The sequence below is a fragment of the Podarcis melisellensis genome (genome assembly GCF_964234715.1).
Source record: "Podarcis melisellensis genome assembly, chromosome: 7".
NCBI lineage: Eukaryota > Metazoa > Chordata > Lepidosauria > Squamata > Lacertidae > Podarcis > Podarcis melisellensis.
The window spans coordinates 46,648,614-46,667,397 of record NC_138539.1 but is presented as its reverse complement, the minus strand read 5'-3'; the positions used below and the strand labels follow the sequence as shown (position 1 = coordinate 46,667,397).

Sequence of the window (18,784 nt, the reverse complement as noted above, 5' to 3'; positions counted from 1 at the left end):
ATACTAGGCTCTTCTGAAATATTGCTTTTTGTGAGGGGGCCACTAGGGGGCGCATTGGAAGATGGCCGACAATACCATCTCTCCGACCCACACAGGGTAATTAAGAGGCTGTTATGGGAGTAGGCAGCCTCCCTTGTTGCCCCAAGGAAATAGGGAACACTGCCCTTGCCTGCTGTGCCCATAAATCACCCCCTAATTCGAAAGAAGGGGGCGAGGGCCCTAGGCAGAATGCCCCCATGTGGACCTCGGCTCTCCTGGACGCTGTCTCTGATCGCGCACTAGTTGCAGCAATTTGGAATAATTAATTACAAAAGAAGCAAATGCACATATTTCAAGTGAAGAAGGGGAGTAAAGTCTGCTAATTTAAGTGACCTCTGCGAAAGAAGACGACGGGCTGGAGAAACAGGAATATTTTATGATGAAGATACACCAAAGGCGGGGTATGTTGACAACGGGGCTGAATGGCGGGGGGACCTTTTTTACTTTCCTTCTATGTGATTTACAAGAACCCCTCCTCATTAGAACTGTCGGTTGAACTGACCCAAGCAGGATGATTAAGGTCTGTGTGGAGATAAACTTTAACCAAAAGTATGCTTTATGAAGATCGAGAAGCAATAAGAGCTTTTGGAATGGCGCAGCAATTAATTCGGAGTCGCCATCTTGCCAAAGGATTTATAGCCGGGAGGAAGAACGGATTTGTTTTCAGACTGCATTCCTAGTGAATCTCCTCAGAGGTTTTGAGAAAGGAGGCAGATTGGTGAAGATTAATGACGCTAAGACTGTTTTGATGTATGGAAGTGATGTTATATGGAAAACGTCTGGATATGGCTACTGGATAAAAAAAATATTATCCACGCAGGATTACAAACTGTTCTAACCAGCTTGCGGAGACTATCAGAGGTCACAAAGAGAAAGGAAAAATATATGAAAATAGCAACAAGAGATGTGGAAAAATAATAAGAAAGGACTGGATAGTACTGTGAACATCATAAGGTTAGATTTGTGGACATTAAAACAGCAGTAAGAAGCAAGAAGTTGATTGGATCCATTCGAAACTTGAAATATGGGTACCCCCAACAAAAATTTAAAATTTGGCTGTGTAATTTGGAATTTATGTAATTTGGTTTGATTTGATGTGATTGGTCGGTTAATAAAAAATTATTCTTTAAAAAAAATGAAATATTGCTTTTTGTAAGTATCTGGTGAGGACAGAGGATTAGGTTTGGCACTGATAGGAGTTCTAGTGAAGAATATCTGGAGGACACCCAATTGGTGAATTTGTTCTAAGACAGCCTTCCCCAACCTGGTGCTCTCCAGAAACTATTGGAGTACCATTTTCCCATCATTGGCCATGCTGAGAGCCAGGAGCCTCACAACATCTGGAGAGAAATAGTTTGGGAATAATTCTGCGAGAATAATGGGCAGCAGATTTGAATAAGTTCCTCAGAAGTTTTATATAAAGCACAGGGCAATTATCTAAAATCTATTCAGCGTATGAATGTAACCTTTTGCACAGCAATTTAATATATTTTATAATTTTGATACATTCTATAATTGTATAATTTCCATAATTAAAATAACCACAGTGGCTTATTTCAATTAGTCAGAATTACCATATGATACTCTTTTCCCAGACATGGATGGTGACTACACTATAGATGTAGAAAGAAAATTATAATCTGAATTAGCAAGTAAGTATGTTGAAAGTGCGAATCAGAAGGAAGACATTTCTTTTCCCCAGTTTCACAGGATGTTAAAGTAGCGGGATCTGTTTAAATACTTCCTAGTACTGACAGCAGATGAGCAGTAAATTTATGTTATGTCCGGCTAGTATTTTTGTTAAGCATGAGCTCATTCTTCATTCAAAAAGCAGAAAAGAAGCTGTTTTATTTCTATTGAAAGTTGCAATTTGATGGGTGAAGAGAGAAGGGTAATTAGACAGAATGATGATGTATATTATGATGGAAACAACTGGCATGTATGAAGAACACTTGTTTAGTGGCGTGCAGTCCATAGTGATGAAGATTTAATTCATTCATGGGAAAATGAAAGCTTAATAATTATTTTTTAAAAACCACACACAGATGGCCACTTTTGCAAAATGCCATAGCAACATTTTCTCTAAAGAATGATTGACAGCGCCATCTTATTCTCTACTTTCTACCATCAGGAAGAGAGGGGCAACTGATTTTGGGTTCATGAAACGGCAGAACTTAGGTATTATTATTGCTATTTGCTGTTATCATCATCACCATCATTTTTACTGCCATGAGGGAAGCAGCTCTTCATATACTAAAATAACTTGGCTGGCCTTGGGTACTATGCATTTGTTGCTCCACCTCAGGCAGAAAAATACATTGGGCCAGCTCTGCTAAACAACAGCAGGGTGTGACTAATATCCCTTGTGCCAGCAATTTCTGAAGATATTCCACTCTTCAGGCCTGTATTGCCAGTATTGTTCTACCTGTTCAAACACCAAAAATGGAGGTTGGCGGATGTATAGTGTAACTTATTTTATAATTCTGTGTTCCCTCATACCTCTAGTGATGGCATAATATTGCAGCTGGGGGGAGGAGTTGATATTAGTGCTGCAGTTTAAAGAATGCAAACAGCAGGAGGAATTTTTCCCACTGCTTTGAAAAAAGTCCTGCTGCTTTCTCATCTGGTCCAAACCGCAGCATAAACGAGAAGCCGGGGGAGAGCGCCCATGCACTACTCAACATCCCGCTTGTAAAAGGGAATAACCTTGATAACCCGCTGAGCAGGTTTGTGGAAACCTGTGTATCCTTCCATTTTGAAAAGTCCTATTGTCAGTGCTCAGCAACACGTTACTTTTGGTTACTTCTTTCATAGTTGTTTAATTTGTGCATTTTCACTGTGTGTGTTGTAGAGCCTTTAAAATACGTGGCTGAATAAGAAATGCAGGCTGCATGTTTTATGTCAAGAGCGTTAATGATAGCCAACTTAGATCTCAGCTAGATGTTGCATGCATCACAGGGATCAGTAGACCTCTGGTGAGTTGCCCACAATGTTTAGTAGGATTCACATGTAGGTAAAACCTTAATCAAGTGAGTTTCTATACTGTTTAATCTAATTACTTGGATTAAGAACAAGGAAATGCTATGTATCTATGTCATAGTGCTGATTTACATGGTAAATTGTGCAAAATGATTTGGAAGGTGGATCATGAGGAATCTGATGTCCATAGCAAATATATTATTTAGTCAATTCCAATAAACCTTTTTCCACTAAATTGGTTAGTGTGCACTTGAGAAGCTCATGTTTATTTCCACTGGAGTGAGCTAGAACAAATGAGAAATAGCAGCGTGCTTATACTAGAACAGATTTATTTATTTTTACTACAGAACATCATTTTTCCATAATTTTAAACTACCATGTCTCATATAAGATTACCACCCAGCCGGAATTGTTTGGGTCTGACATTTTTATCCCGAAGTGGAAGAACTAGAGGATGCAAAGTATCAATCTATGTGTCCCTGCAAACACACAAACCATGAGCCTGGGTTTGGATGTAATGCCAAACCAAACCATGCCTTTATTCCTGGCCATGTGACAACAGTGAGAGTGGGAGAAGATTGAAGCACCCATTATTTTCAACCTATGCACTAGAATACTGCATGTACATCTTTAAACCATTATTAAGTTTAACTGTGTTTTGAAGTGATGGTGTGAATCAAGCCAAAAAACAAAAGCAGGGTTTGCATAGTTCAAAGCAATTAGAGTAAGGAGGCTAACATTTAAGAATGTTTGTGCATGTGTTACAAAGCAATTGACATTTGGATGCCTGATCTGTTAATTCTGACTGCACATGTGCATAATCTCAAAGAATGAGGAATCTTATTTGACATTCTGAGCTGGAGCAGTTTGGGGGAGATGCATCTCAAATTTGTAATAGAGCCAAGCAAGCTGGGTAAATTGATATTCCAAAGCAGGTAATGCAGAAACATCACTAGTGGCTATGTGCTGACGCTGTTATGAATGCAAGTGCAATCAGCCTGTGCTGCCACATATAACTTAGCAGCCCAACATAGAAAGTGGTTGCCACTATTTTGCAGAGTGCATTGGATGAAAGGTTATTAACTGAAGCAGAAAGAAAGAAGGGAGGGAACCCTGGTCCAATCTGTTTCTTTTTTAACACTAGGCTGATCAGCAAAAATCAGCAGGTAAAGCATTCCACAGTACAGAGATAAGCACTATTGCCTGTTAATATCTTACAGATCAAGTTGTTGTTGAAGGAGCAGAAGGAGAAGTCAGTAAAAAGGCTGGCAAGCCTTATTAAGTGATACTGCACACACACACACACACACACACACACAGGCATGTATGTATGCATGCACACACATTCACGGGTTGATCTCCTGACTGTTGCATGGCTAGTCCAGAATAGAATACAGTGGTACCTCGGGTTACATACGCTTCAGGTTACAGACTCCGCTAACCCAGAAATAGTACCTCGGTTTACGAACTTTGCTTCAGGATGAGAACAGAAATCGTGCTCTGGTGGCGTGGTGGCAGCAGCAGGAGACCCCATTAGCTAAAGTGGTGCTTCAGGTTAAGAACAGTTTCAGGTTAAGAACAGACCTCTGGAACGAATTAAGTACGTAACCAGAGGTACCACTGTACTAGTCTCTCACGTGTGTGGTGGCTTTAATTCTTGCCAGGCAAAATCACTCAAGGAGTAGTGTGGATGGGGGACAATGGGGCAGTCCCAAGGGTGAGAGAGCCTGGATGACTGCATTTGGCTACTGGATCTGAGGTTCTAGATGCTAAATTAAGACATTTTGATTCTCTCAAGCAGTTCCAATGAAATGACTTCTTCAGATCCAATGGGAAAGGAAACTATATTTTAAACACTTCGTTTGCGTCATTGATTCTGCTGTCCGAAGTGGTTTTGAGGTTGTGAATTTTTAAAGTGTTTTTCTTTTGAATGTGGTTTTAATGTAAATGTATCTTATTGTAATTTCTTATTGTGAATCTCCTTGGGATAATTTATATATTAAATAAATGATATTACTATCCGGTGCAAATGAGTATGGAGTTCAGTATTTCTGTAGAGCTTCATCACTGCTCTCTGTGGGGCTGTTAGCAGGAAATTAGTAATTTCGTAAACCAGGCCAGAAGGGAACTAGTCTAAGAAACAGCTAACAAAAGGGTTGATAAGCCAGTATGAGCAAAAGCTGCCTTAAAACAAACCAAATGGGAAGACCACTTGCTAAATGAAGGCTGCAGCCCTCAGTGCCCATTTCTAAAGAGTAAGCTGTATTGAACCAAATGGGACTAACTTCTAAGGAAACCTGCTTAGGCCTTCATCCATGGAGATGTGCATTATGAGATTGTTATGGGAAATACAGTGCTATATTAAATGTGCATGGAACCACAGTACTAATTCAATTTCTGAGAGCTGGATGCAAAAAGGCAATTATCAGAAGTGATAAAGTACACAGAGCTCATGCTTAGCATGTGCAAGGTCCTGGGTTCAATCCCTGGCATCTCCAGTTAGGCCTGGGAGCACCGCTGGGGAACGTCTCCCATTTAGTGACACTGAGTTGACTAAGGATGGGGGAGAAATTAAAGCTAAATTTATCAAATTTGTACTTTTCTAAACAATGTGAGAACCACACTTACCCAAATTCTGCAATTGGCCAGGCCATGTTTACAAAAATTGGCACGTTAGGCAAAAATGTCCCCAATAATCATTGAAAATAACATACAAAATGCATTACATTAAACGGAAGTTGCTTACATAAATGTGTCCATTAGTCAATGTATTAAGAGAAATTTGCACTAAAATGCCGAAGAGTAAAAAATTCACAAATTGCTGCAAAAATGTGGAAATTTGAATTTAAGAATGGAAAACTGAGAAACTAAGAGAACTGAAATTGGCAGATCCATGCATCACTAAGTTGGACCCGTTTTCTGACAGTGTATGAAGCAGCTTCTTGCATACCAAAGGGTCCTAGTGTGAAAAGGATCCTTATTGTTTGAATACTATAAATTATTATACTATTGCCTCAATATGTTCTTTTCATGTACAATGATACAACATTTTAAAAGGAGGACTGGTTAAATATGATAACATTCAGGTTCAAACTAACAAGATCTGTAAAGCAGCAAGATTTAGGCACTTGATTAAGAATGTGAGAGGGGGGGCTGAAGTAATTTCTACTTTTTTGCTGTAGTTCTAATCATTGAATCCCAAAACTATGCAAATGTAGTATTGTTGAGAGCATATTGCCTAAAATCCATCTGACAGCTTTGATAAACAGTCTTGGGTTAAATGAAATATTCAACAGCCTCCTGTTATCATCTGCTGTTATTCACTATTGCTAGTCTCTTGGGCAATAAAAATGGTTTCATTTTATTACAGTGGAAGTAATTATATTTGCCAGTCTTAGATGACTTTTGCTAAAACAGTAATATTCAACTATCAGAGTAACTTTCAAATCCTGATGAAAGATGGAGAGGATCATTTAGCAGCTAGACAAAATCCTCCAGTAAATATTCCTGGAATGAAAACCTATGGAAAATGTTGTTTAAAGTTGAGCTTGTTGGAAAGTAATAAATGGCTTTATCTCCTTTCCTGCTCTCTCCAATATTCTGTACTGCAGGTTACAAAAGAAACATGAGAAACATAAATAAACCCTCTAGATAAGTCAGGTGTAAAGAATACTCAGAAGCTTCTGAGGTTCAGTGGCACTGGTGACAGGAAGAAAGATTAGAAGATCAGCTTCTTTATTAAAGATAGATTTGTGCCATTGATCATGACCAGGTCGACAAGACATTAAAGACCATAGTAACTGCTCCAGAGATGATGGAGAGAAAGATATAGAGCTAGAGAAAGCTCTTGCAAGGCATTTTATTTTTTAAAAAATAGCTAATGGAATATTTTCAAAATAATTTGACTCATTGTCTTTTCATATTAAGCTGAATGCTGCTGTCTTTACTGCATCGTCTTTACTTCTAGAGAAATACCTGCTAGCTCAGTTTGTAAACTTCAGCATTTGTGGGGATTTACAATCAACCGGGGTTGATTGCAGTGTATTACTTATTATGTGTTTGTTCAACAGATTTATATCCTACTTTTCAGTATAAAACTTCCCAGGTGAGAAATGTCCCATGAGATGCAAGGCGTTGCTACCACAAGGAACCGATCTACTAAAACAATAAATTAAAAGTGAGCCCAAAAAAGCAGCAATAAGAAGGGGGATGGGAACGCATGATACAACAGGAATCAAACAGATCTTAAATAAGAATACATCAGCTATTTAAAGCTGAGGACAGATAGACATGACTTTTCCTAACTTGTAAGTGTACTTTTGGCGATATAGAGTTAATTCCTCACTCTGGACATTCCTAGCCTAACAACACTGTGACTCTAAGGTTTCAGTGATTCCTACCAAGTTTTATGGGGCAGAGTAATAAATAGGTTGCAGTCTGACACACAACTGAGAGGGAGTAAAATCTGTTTCTTGCTCTGGGCATTAGATAAAATCAGGGGCATGCCATGATTATAATCCTGTCCCATTATGTTCCTTAATGCATACCTTTATTTTCTATAATACCGTTTAATGATTGTCATTCATATATATGGGGGAAAGTGAAGTACTGCACTTGTGGACTGTGTGGTGCAATGGGTAATTCCTGTCCACACTTTTACCACTAAGGAAACCCCCCTCCCATGTGTTTGGCACTACCTAATTCACCCTTAATTTTGTGTGTGTGTGTGTGTGTGTGTGTGTGTAGTGGTAGTAATTGAGCATTATGATTTCTGTCTTAAAATAGTGGGAAAATAGACTAGGGTAAATTTGGGGAAATGGGCCATGCTTCACCCATTGCGGTGTCTTTATTGGTGAATTCCTGCATTGCAAGGGGTTGGACTAGATGTCCCTTGGGATCCTTTCCAACTCTACAATTCTTTGATTCTATGACTAGCAGGAAGTACAGCTAATGATGTTTGTTTTATCCTTTGGGGGATGCAGAAGTAAGATTGTTGGAGAAGTGTATATGAATGTGGAGTAGAGTTGGAGAAAGGCCTGGAACATTTCACTTCTCACCTGCCCATTTTAACATAACTTAGCTGACTTAACATAACATGTGAGAAACAGTTGCTGGATTATGCTGTGTGTCGCATTGCACCAAGACTATGCAGCTTGAAGTGCTCTTACTTGCCCTAGAACTTTTAAGATGGGGTAAGCTAAAACTTAAGAGGGACGCGGGTGGCGCTGTGGGTTAAACCACAAAGCCTAGGGCTTGCCGATCAGAAGGTTGGCGGTTCGAATCCCCTCAACGGAGTGAGCTCCCGTTGCTCAGTCCCTGCTCCTGCCAACCTAGCAGTTCAGAAGCACGTCAAAGTGCAAGTAGATAAATAGGTACCGCTCCGGCGGGAAGGTAAACAGTGTTTCCGTGCACTGCTCTGGTTCACCAGAAGCGGCTTAGTCATGCTGGCCACATGACCCGGAAGCTGTACGCTGGCTCCCTCAGCCAATAAAGCGAGATGAGCGCCGCAACCCCAGAGTCAGTCACGACTGGACCTAATGGTCAACTTAAGGAGATCTTAAATTAAAAAAACAGCAACTCTCGTCTACTTGCCTGCTGATAAGAGCTATCTGCTTCAGATTCTGCTGTAAACGAATTTGTTGAAGTGTTCTTAAGAGCATTTCTTGCCTGTAATAGGAGATGGTAAATAGCCCTGCATCTGCCTCCCTAAATTGGAAGGGCTGGACTCAAACATGATTGGGTAATTTGATCTGGAACTTGAAGCAGCTCTTGGTGAAGAGTTAATAAATTCATTACTTGCAATGTATAGCTGTAATTCTTTTCTAGGGCATCATTATTTTCACTATCCCCAGCAGAACATCCTTGAATATAATCTGTATCTAGGTCTAATTTTACTTTGATCTTGTGAAGCAAAAAAGAATTTACACAGAAGTAGCATCTGACACATTTTCCAGTCTTTTTAAGGTAGCAATTGGCTCCTTATTGCTCAGATCATCGTCAAGGATGATCTCACTCAGCAGAGGCAAGCTGGAGAAAATAAACTATACCTTTGGTATAGTCCCATTGGTATCAGTGGGGCTGTGAAGTTTCTGGGGTCCCCTTGGGCCTGTCTCTAGGGGGTCATTCAGGTCAATCGCTGAGCTACCCTGCTAAGCCCAGGCATCCTTTAAAATTCATTCTGCCACCACCAATTGACTTAGAGAGAGTTCCAGGACTCTCCTGTTACATTTTTACATCCAGAGAGGCAGGATATGTGTGGTGAGATAGAACTACAGCAGAATCCACCCAGACAGTTAAAAATATACATTGCTTTTGTTATTTAATCTATACTCCATCTTTCTATCAAACTACACAAAGCAAAGATTCCTGGGCTTCCGGGCATTTACCCAGGGTTCGGGTTTCACCACAATGTGGTGTCTTATGATATATGGTTTGTTTACACACATGTGCAACGTGAGCCTACAATGGAGGGGTTTACAGCATTAACACCCCAGAAGGGTCATGTTTCTCCCAGAGCCAAAGCCTGGAATTCAAACAGAACTCAAATGTTGCTCTCAAGCATTGCTCTTACTCTCTCTCCATCTTCCAACTTTACTTCTAGGTCACATCACTGAGGGACAGTGCCCCATCCATTTGCCATCTCGCACCAAGTACCATAATCCCCCATCACTTCACCAGAAAGCTAGTTTGGCTATTTCCAGGAAACAGAAGGCTCGATTAGATTTTAACCCCCCCCCCCCAAAAAAACCCCTCATAATACTATTCCTCTTTATTTGCTAAAACTGTGTTTCCCAATTGTCCATAAGTAGTTTCACTAATTTTATTAATGATATTTCCTTAATTAAGCAGTAATTAATGAACTGAACAATGGAGGACATTATTTTTATGTAAAGTCCAGACAGGCAGTCCAGGGGGCTAGTTTGTCCACTGTCCTACATTAGCGGAATTGTAGCTGTATGTATTGTTTATATAGATAGTTTTCATTTGCTCTTCAGCTCTTCTGCTGCAAGAGCCCTTTGACAGTCATCTGTAATAAGGCAGTCCCTGCCCTTGGGCTTACAAGGGGAAAGGGATAGGGAGGGAAGAGGAAGAAAGAAAGCTCAGGCACCAGTTCTTAAAGTCACTATTCTTATAATGACCAGTTGGGATGGAAACAGTTCAGGTGGTCTGATGAAATGGCCAGGTGTCAGTAGTAGTGGTGGTAGTGAAGATAAAAATAAAATGATTTTCAAAGCAAATTATTTGATCAATGAATGTTTCGCTTTTTCATTCACAAATAGATCACAAGAAAATTTCTTATTCATTATTCCAAATTATTCACAGTTTCTATTATTTCCATAAGTGATCTATTTCATTGAAAGCTTTCCAAGCTTTGAATACCAATCATTTTGATGTGACATATGAGTCATATGTTATGCAGCACTCTTTGTTACCTAACAAAAAGTGACACCCTGCTCTAGGACAAAGTTAGTTTCCATAAACGTATTTCATATTTTCCTCCTTTTAATGTACACGAATTTATGCAGTGTACGTTTAATTGGAATTTTCCTGAAAAGCAAACATAAAGAGGACATACAAACAGTACTGGGGGGAGAGAGGGATATTGTTTGTTCTGGAAAACCGTTGTGCTCAGACAAATTAAGGTGTTTTCTGATTAAGCAGCTGACCTTAAAATACACACAGAAAGGCTTTGGCTTTAGACATACCTCTTTTAAGTTTCTGAAATGATAATACTGTAGATTTAGATGGGGGAAGAGGATGGTGGAAGGAAGACCTGACTACCTGCAGTGGCTGTGTTGATTGTTTCAAAAGCATTCCTGCAAACGATCCAAAGTGCCACAAGTTGTGTTACATCCATGTTCAGAAAATTTCCTATGGGAGACTTCCCTTTCCTATGGGAGACCAAATGGCCCTCTCTAGAGAAACATTCCAAGACACCGGCCACCATGCAAAACTGCTTTCCACTTGTGAAAGAGGCTGAATCCTTGCTAATATGTAGCAGGACCCAGTTAAGTCACTCTCCTGAGTGATGATTTATCAGGGTCCTTGGGGGTATTGGTTGTCAGTACAACTGCTAGAGGTGAGTAGTGCAGGCGTTCACAGGTCATGTTTTAGTGGTAGTAGCCAAGGTGCCAGAGGCAGGAAACGTAGTCAAAGACATCAAGGTCCCAAAGCAGTAACCAAAGTTCCAAAAGCAAGTGACAAGGTCCAGTGCTGGCAAACACATGGTCTGGGCTGAAACAGGAATCCATAGGGTAACAAGTGAGACAGCAGCTGCATGAGGTCAGCAGGGCCTTATTTGATCCCCACAGCTGGGCTGACAAGCTGTAGTAGTACAGCTTCCTGCCATTACCAAGGTGATTATGCAGAGCAGCAGGAATCAGGACAGGAGCTCCTTCTGCCTGCAAGGTGCCCTCTTCCTGTAGAGAGGAAGGCACCTGAGCCAACGTTGCTGTGCCAGGAAAATCCCAATTGGCTTGACAGCTGGTCAGCGTAGATGGACTCTTCACGCCTTTACTTCTGCCAAAAGACTGTTACTGATTCACTGGAAAGATAATACTATGGTCCCCTTTGATCCATGGACTAATAACAACAACAACAATAATACACTGGCCATCTGACTGGGTTGCCCATGTAACAACTCTTACAACATAGGATCGGGTTGCTTTTAGAAACAGATTGTGTATGGATAAATACAGGAATGCATTTATAAAAATCATGATGACTTGTTAATAATTATATATCACCGGAATAATAGCATTTAATATATACCTATACAGTGCTATGTTTCTAGGAAAAGAGCTGCCGGAACTCACCCTTGTTATCTTAGACTGGCAATGGTGCCCACTTGAGAGGGGCCAGAACTGAGTTCCAGTGAACTCCAACTGGAAAAAAGCCCTGTACTTATATATTGTATTATGTTACAGTTTCAAGCACCTTTTTCTTTGGGGTATTCTTTTTTTAAAATTTCTTTCATTTTATTTGTTCACTGAAAATTTTCAATAAAATATAAATTGTGTGTGTGTGTGTGTGTGTGTGTATACATACACAGTTCAGAAACCAAATAGCTTTGAATGCATGGAATACAGTGTGTCATCAGGCACAGGCTGCATGTTGCCTCTGTACTGAACATACCTTTTTGTTACACACTGCACAGAAGGAAATTATCCAAAATTATGTAATGTGCTGCATTGTAATGAATATGTTACTTTTTATAGCCAGTCTGTGCCCCCTTTCTGTGACAGTATTAATGTGATAGAATAGCATAGGAAGTTGCTGTATAGCATTGGTTCATCTAGCTGAATCCTGTCTACACTGACTGGCAGCAGCTATCAGGAACTGGAGGCCAGGGGTCTTTAAAAGCCCTACCGGGAGATTTCAGAACCTTCCACATGCCTAGCATGTGCTCTACAACTGAGCTATGGCCCATCACCATATTGCAGTGGTTTTCAACCAGTGTGCATGGCACCCTGAGATGCCTTGAATGACAACACTGGCCTCTGTCCCTCTTTCCTTCCCTCCCTCCTCTGATGCCCTCTCACATCTCTGCCTCCCAAAGGCTTGCACAGCTGTTAATTGCAGCAGCCCTGGCTCTAAGCTCTGCTGGCGAATGGTGTCTCAGAGAGGCACCTCTCTTTGGGGCAGAGGGGCCACTTGGAGACCAGGGATGGTAGCAGCAGCTGCCCAGAGAACTCCCAAGGAGAGGGGAAAGGAGAGGAGGCTGAGGGAACACTCTACAAGGGAGGGTGTTGGGAAAAGGGTGAGAGGCTCCCAGTTCTGAGGGCAAGGGGTGCTGCAGATGTTAGTTAAGGGAGCCGTTGACTTTAAAAGGTTTAAAACCTCTGCAGTATCACATGCCTTCTGTTTTGTTTTTTGTCTGAATGGGGCTGGCCATAATCTGACAGAATAGATCAAGCAGCAGTGCAGCACATTATTTCCTGTAGCATAGTCAGGTTAAATCTTTCCCCAGTCTCATTCACACTGAGCTGTGTGGGCCGTTGGAGCATCTTTAGCTCATGTTTTGTAAGTGAATCGATTATATATTTAGCTGTTCATCTGTTCTTTGCATAATGACAGGAAAATCATGTTCACAGTAACTTCAAAGTACTTTGGGTGGTCTTGCAGCCCTTTCCAAAATGTGGTCCTGAATGAATGTCAGACCTTCACCTACATCTTGCATGAAATCTGTGCCACAAGGAAACTGGAAGGTTATTCAGGTTTTCATTCCCTCTAAGGACATGGTAAGGGCTCACAGAATACAGGTACCAAAGTGGCCTGAGACTGTATAACTGTATTTTTTGGAATTATGTCGTTCCTCCAAAGGAGCACTAGATATTAACACTGAAGAGCAAACAAAATCAGGCAATAGCAAACGCATATACGTATAACTATTCTTATACCAAAATTATTGATTATAAAGGCCCTTTTGGTCTGGCATTTTCATAAAGATCAATCTGTGTGCATGTCAAATCAGTAGGAGTTCAATTATTACAATCCACCATTTTCATGAATCATTTCAGTGCTTCCCCCCCTTTTTCCTTTTTTTTTAAAAAAGGACTGCTGTCATGGTAGCTGTATGCTGAATTGATTAAACATTGCTCTAAGTGTGCTGGCATGTCTCAGAGACCTAGTGCTGCTTCAGTACTTACAGACCTTGAAGTGGTGTTTGGATGTGACTCAGATTAATTGTGTGTTAGAAGACGGCTCCTGCAGTGTCTGCAATCTTAGTGACATTCTCTGTTAAGGATTAATTTATCATTAGCTAAAGTGATCCTACAACATGCTGAGCTAGAAGTCAATGGGACTACTTGTACTCTAAATCATAAGCATATTCTGTAGTGCTTTGCAAAAGGAAAAGACAGACGCCCATGCCTTGTTAGCAGTTCATACATTTGGACCCGGAACCAAAAAAACTGAACAGAATGGGACTAGCCTTGACAGTACGGCTATAAAAAAATTAACAGCGCTATCTTTTGCATGACTATTCATAATTAAATCCCACTGAGTTCAATGGGACTTACTCTCAGCTAAGGGTTTATAGGATTGCAGCCAAAACGATTCAGATTCCACTTCTCTTGGAATCAGAACTATTCCTCAGCATAATATGGAATGTGTGGAATTCATTCTGTCAGTGCCACCACTTCTGCTTGCTCAATGGATCAATCTGCCCTCTCTTTCACCCATGCATTCTCCTGGGGGTTCTCCTAACCTTCCAAAGTGGCTTTGGGAAAAACAAAGCAGGGGCAGCCCTGTTTTGCTAGCAGAAACCCTTGCAATGGCTTCTGCTCGCAGAATGGGGGAGCTGAATCTAGCCCCATGTTTCCAGAAGAACTCGTAAAGTTGTAAAATATTTTCAACGCTGCCGGAAACACTAAGTACTCTGTATATGGCAAAACCTGACCCAATATTGCTATGGCACCTTATAATGTTTCTTAAGCGTTTTGGGCCATCCTTGGACTAGATGACCCTCAGGGTCTCTTCCAGCTCTGCAATTCTATACAATTCTGTGGTATTTATTTGGATAAAGCACTGAGTTCAACTTGATTGTATGTTCCAAATGCTATTCACTGTAAAATAAAATACTTTTTTAAAGCTTATTTGGCAATATGTCTTGTAAAAAGCAGAGAACCACACATTCTACAGTTATTAAGACAGGCATTAAAGACTGGAAAAATAATTTCGAGTTGGTTATATTTTAGCTCCTGAGACATACTTCTTTCTGTAAGTTAATGATGTTCTAGTCTTAGATATATTTACCTTCAATTCCTATTTCAGTGGACCTTATTTCCAAATAAATATACCAAGGCATATGTTGCTATCATGAGAAAATATAAAATTTGTTGTTGTTGTTTAGTCGTTTAGTCGTGTCCAACTCTTCGTGACCCCATGGACCAGAGAACGCCAGGCACCTCTGTCCTCCACTGCCTCCCGCAGTTTGGACAAACTCATGCTGGTAACCTCGAAAACACTATATAAAATTTAGGAGTAAGTAAATAAAAAAAATCAGAAGCAAATAACTGACTGTTTGGAAATATCACTGCGCGGTCTTGGTTCAGTCCAATTTTATCCCATAAGATTTAAAGGTTGAACTAGATGTTCAATGAGACTTCAGTGTGTTCAGTTTTCTCTGTATAGTGCCTTTGTGATCTGCAAACCTGATACACTGCACTGTGCTATAATCCTCCTGGCACCAGACACTCCTAGGGTCTAGACATCCCACAGCCAAACAACAACCTCTAACTCTACTGTGACCTGTGGCAGAAGTCAGAATTCCATGTAGCCAAAGAGTCACAAGCTTCTGGTGCTACCTTGGAAGTCAGGAACCGTTGTGACTCTCAGCTAGTCACCATAGTACAGTACCAATGTTTGTTGCACAGCCTCTAGGTTCATGTGTTGATCCAGAGTTCAAGTATGCCTATGGCTTCATAGGAATTAGCTCCCTAGGGTGGGGTTAGCAGGAGGAAGCAGGAAGGAGACATCAGCACAGCATTGCCATTTGTTGTCAGTGTTGTCAGTCCCCAAATTTCTATTAGGGGATTGTGTTTTAGTGATTAAACTGTAACAAAGACATAGCTTTGTAATAAGGGTGACAACTGAGTGTAGCAGGCATTTCAAGTGTCTCCTAGCATGGGGTTCAAAAGCGTGCTCTGCAGATGCTGTTTGTTAGAAGCTCCTGCCCTCCCATCCATTCCCACTCTGCTCCAAAGGTGACCATCTCAAAATATATGTATGACGTATTACTATATCCCAGGAATATACATTTTTAACACATTGTATCCAGTTGTGGCATGACTTCGTATTTATTTGGGCTGTTTCTACCTTACCTACTAACTGAAGCACAACACAGCATTCAGTGGGTCAGATCAGATTACATTAGTTGTAGTTAAGTTCCACTGAAATTAATGTGAAAAGTTAGTAGTGACTAACATAAGTTTCATTAATTTCAATAGGAACTATGTGTGACTTAGTCTGGAGCCAGCCATTCAGTAGTAGCAACAATTATAATAACCCAAAACCAAATGTGCATTACCAAACCATTTCACATTTTTTTATTCTCCATTTTTCTAGGTCTTTCATGATGATCTTTGAGTAACATAAGCATATTCAGATGACTCTGGGAAATTTTTCACTTCAATGATGAAAGGATTATCTAGCAGCCGCAGCCACCATCATGGGGTTGCCTGTGAACCAGCATGTGACTCTCTGGTACATCACTCTGACAGGAAGCCATATTTGTTAAATCCTGTGGAACATCATCCTGCAGATCACTCTTACTATACTCAGAGGAACTCTTTTCAGGGAGAATGCGTGGTTCCCTACAACGATCAGATTGCTAGCAGCACCTTCCCTCGGAGACATTACAATTCCCATAACGAGCTTAAAGATGAGTGTGCTTTGGTGCCTCACGGAACAGCCGGTAAAAGTAATCGCATTCCTGCCAATCTTTTGGACCAGTTTGAAAGGCAGCTTCCTCTAAATCGAGATGGCTACCATACTTTACAGTACAAAAGGACTGCTGTAGAACATCGTAGCGATAGTCCAGGGAGGATCCGTCACTTGGTTCACTCTGTTCAAAAGCTTTTCACAAAGTCTCATTCTCTCGAAGGCCCATCAAAAGGAAGCATCAATGGAGGCAAATCAAGCCCAGAGGAGACACAGACTATGAGGTATGGCAAACGTAGCAAGAGCAAAGACCGGCGGTCAGAAGGAAAATCCAGGTCAAATGCTTCAGGATGGTGGAGCTCGGATGACAACCTAGACAATGATGTTTGCATTTACCATGGACCAAGTGGGGTTATGACTATGGGGAGATGCCCTGACCGTTCTGCTTCTCAGTACTTTATGGAAGCCTACAACACTCTCAGTGAACATGCGGTGAAGCCTTCCAGAAGCAATAATGATGTCAAATGTTCCACTTGTGCAAACCTGCCAGTAAATCTGGATGCTCAGTTAATGAAAAAAAGCTCTTGGTCCTCTACGCTGACGGTGAGCAGAGCCCGTGAGGTTTACCAAAAGGCTTCCATGAACATGGACCAGACAGTGGTGAAATCAGAGACTTGTCAACAAGAGCGGTCTTGCCAGTATCTTCAGGTACTGTATGTGTTATTGCTTGCATTACTTACATTGCCTCTGGTTCCAAATATGACTTACACTGAGATGAGACTCCAAATGGGGAGATGAAGGTGGGAGTTAATGCAAATTATGAATAAATCTGCATTTTGGTTGCTAAGAGTCAGTGTTAAAAAGAATGGATACAATGAGGAACTGGTTCACTTTCTTAACATGTGAAAAGAATGAGAGCTTTCTGAATAATTGGGGGAGATTAAAAAGGCACTCAAGACATACAATAAGGCACAGCAGGGTCACAAGGGAGCTAGAGGTAGTAAGCTTTCATTTAGCATTACAATCTCAATGAACCTGATATTACCAGAGCAGACATTCATTAGCTTCTATAATCTTAGGATTTGCCTTCATTTTATTATTTTGTGATGAAAACTGGAGCCCCTTGGAACATTTAGTAATGCAATTCTGTTTTGTACACTGTGAACCAACCTACTATCCATTTTTGTCACATACAGAAAACCCTTACGAAATAATTACATGAAGTGACCAGATTGGTGTATCTAGCTGTTATTCCTTTAAAAAAGAGAAAGCTCTGACTGGTGGGGGGGGGGAATACAAAGTTGAAAGACTGAAATTATTGAATGTTCCGATTATACTCTTTAAGAGTACATCACTGACTCCCTCACAAGCTGTTTGCAGTTAATAAAGCGTCACTATTTTTCACCAGTATTGTATCTTTAAATGTCAAGAATCAGATGTCTGCTCTTGGAGCTATCATACTGCCGGTTAATTTTTGTGGCAAGAACGTGGATCAGAAAATTAACACAGTTTCAGGCTTGCAAGATCTGTGGATTGCTTTTTATGAATTTTATTTTGAAGCAGAAATGGCACATCTGACTGTGCATGGACAGTGGAATAATGTCAAACAAAGAAGAGAAAAGACCATGAGGAAAAAAGAGGTTTGATCCAAGATATCCTTATTGTTGTTGTTTTAAAAATAGTGAATGATTGCTCTGCTGTTCGGTTTTCCTGCTATTTAGTTCTATTTCTATGCATCATATGTTGCAGGGTAGTTTTCTCTTGTGCTCAGCTTTATGGGGTATTTTGGATGAGTCTAGAGTCAGGTAGAGGAGAGGATTCTACTGTCCTCTGAAGATGTCCAGCTTAGGTGAAACCCAGGTGACCTACAAATGAATCTGGGGTACCAAGTCTTTAAGAAGTTCTGCTTTTAATATATAATTTGAACACCAGTTTATATCCAAAATTAAGAATTACCGTATTTCACGTAATAATGCATGCATCTCTCTGTTCATACAGAATTCCTATACATTAAAAAGTAAATATGAATGTTTCCCTGCACATATCTCTGTGTTCATATAGGATTCCTATACATTAAAAAGTGGAATTTTAAGGGGATGTACTTGAAGGTAGCAAAATAATGGTACTGTAGCAGGGGAGGGCGATGTTTTGGATGTCAGGTCAGAAGAAGATTGTAAGACTCTTGTTGTTTTTTTATTAGCTCTCTAACAGCAGGCACTTGGCACTTAAATAACTCTTGACCCAATATGTGACCAGGTGGTGGGAAAAGAAGTGAAAAAATTATACCAGCTTCATCTTTGCATGAGCCCTTCCACAGGGACTTTGCAGATAATATTTGACAAGAATAGACTTGTGAAGTAGAATTAGAGGGCATTATCGGTGT

General features: G+C 40.5%; 1 protein-coding gene across 11 annotated transcripts in view; it reads left to right on the top strand.

Annotated features, from left to right (window-relative positions):
* Nucleotides 1–18,784, top strand: part of DLGAP1 (DLG associated protein 1) — a 282,912-nt gene that overhangs the window by 164,338 nt on the left and 99,790 nt on the right. For 9 of the 11 annotated variants that reach the window (XM_081918049.1, XM_081918042.1, XM_081918041.1 and 6 more), the window contains one exon: nucleotides 16,087–17,109. In XM_081918049.1, coding sequence (XP_081774175.1) covers nucleotides 16,153–17,109 — 957 coding nt within the window. In that variant the 5' untranslated portion in view covers nucleotides 16,087–16,152. Of the gene's footprint in view, nucleotides 1–15,607; nucleotides 15,726–16,086; nucleotides 17,110–17,677; nucleotides 18,042–18,784 lie in introns of those variants that run through there. The other 2 variants (XM_081918052.1, XM_081918043.1) reach the window with 2 other exon arrangements.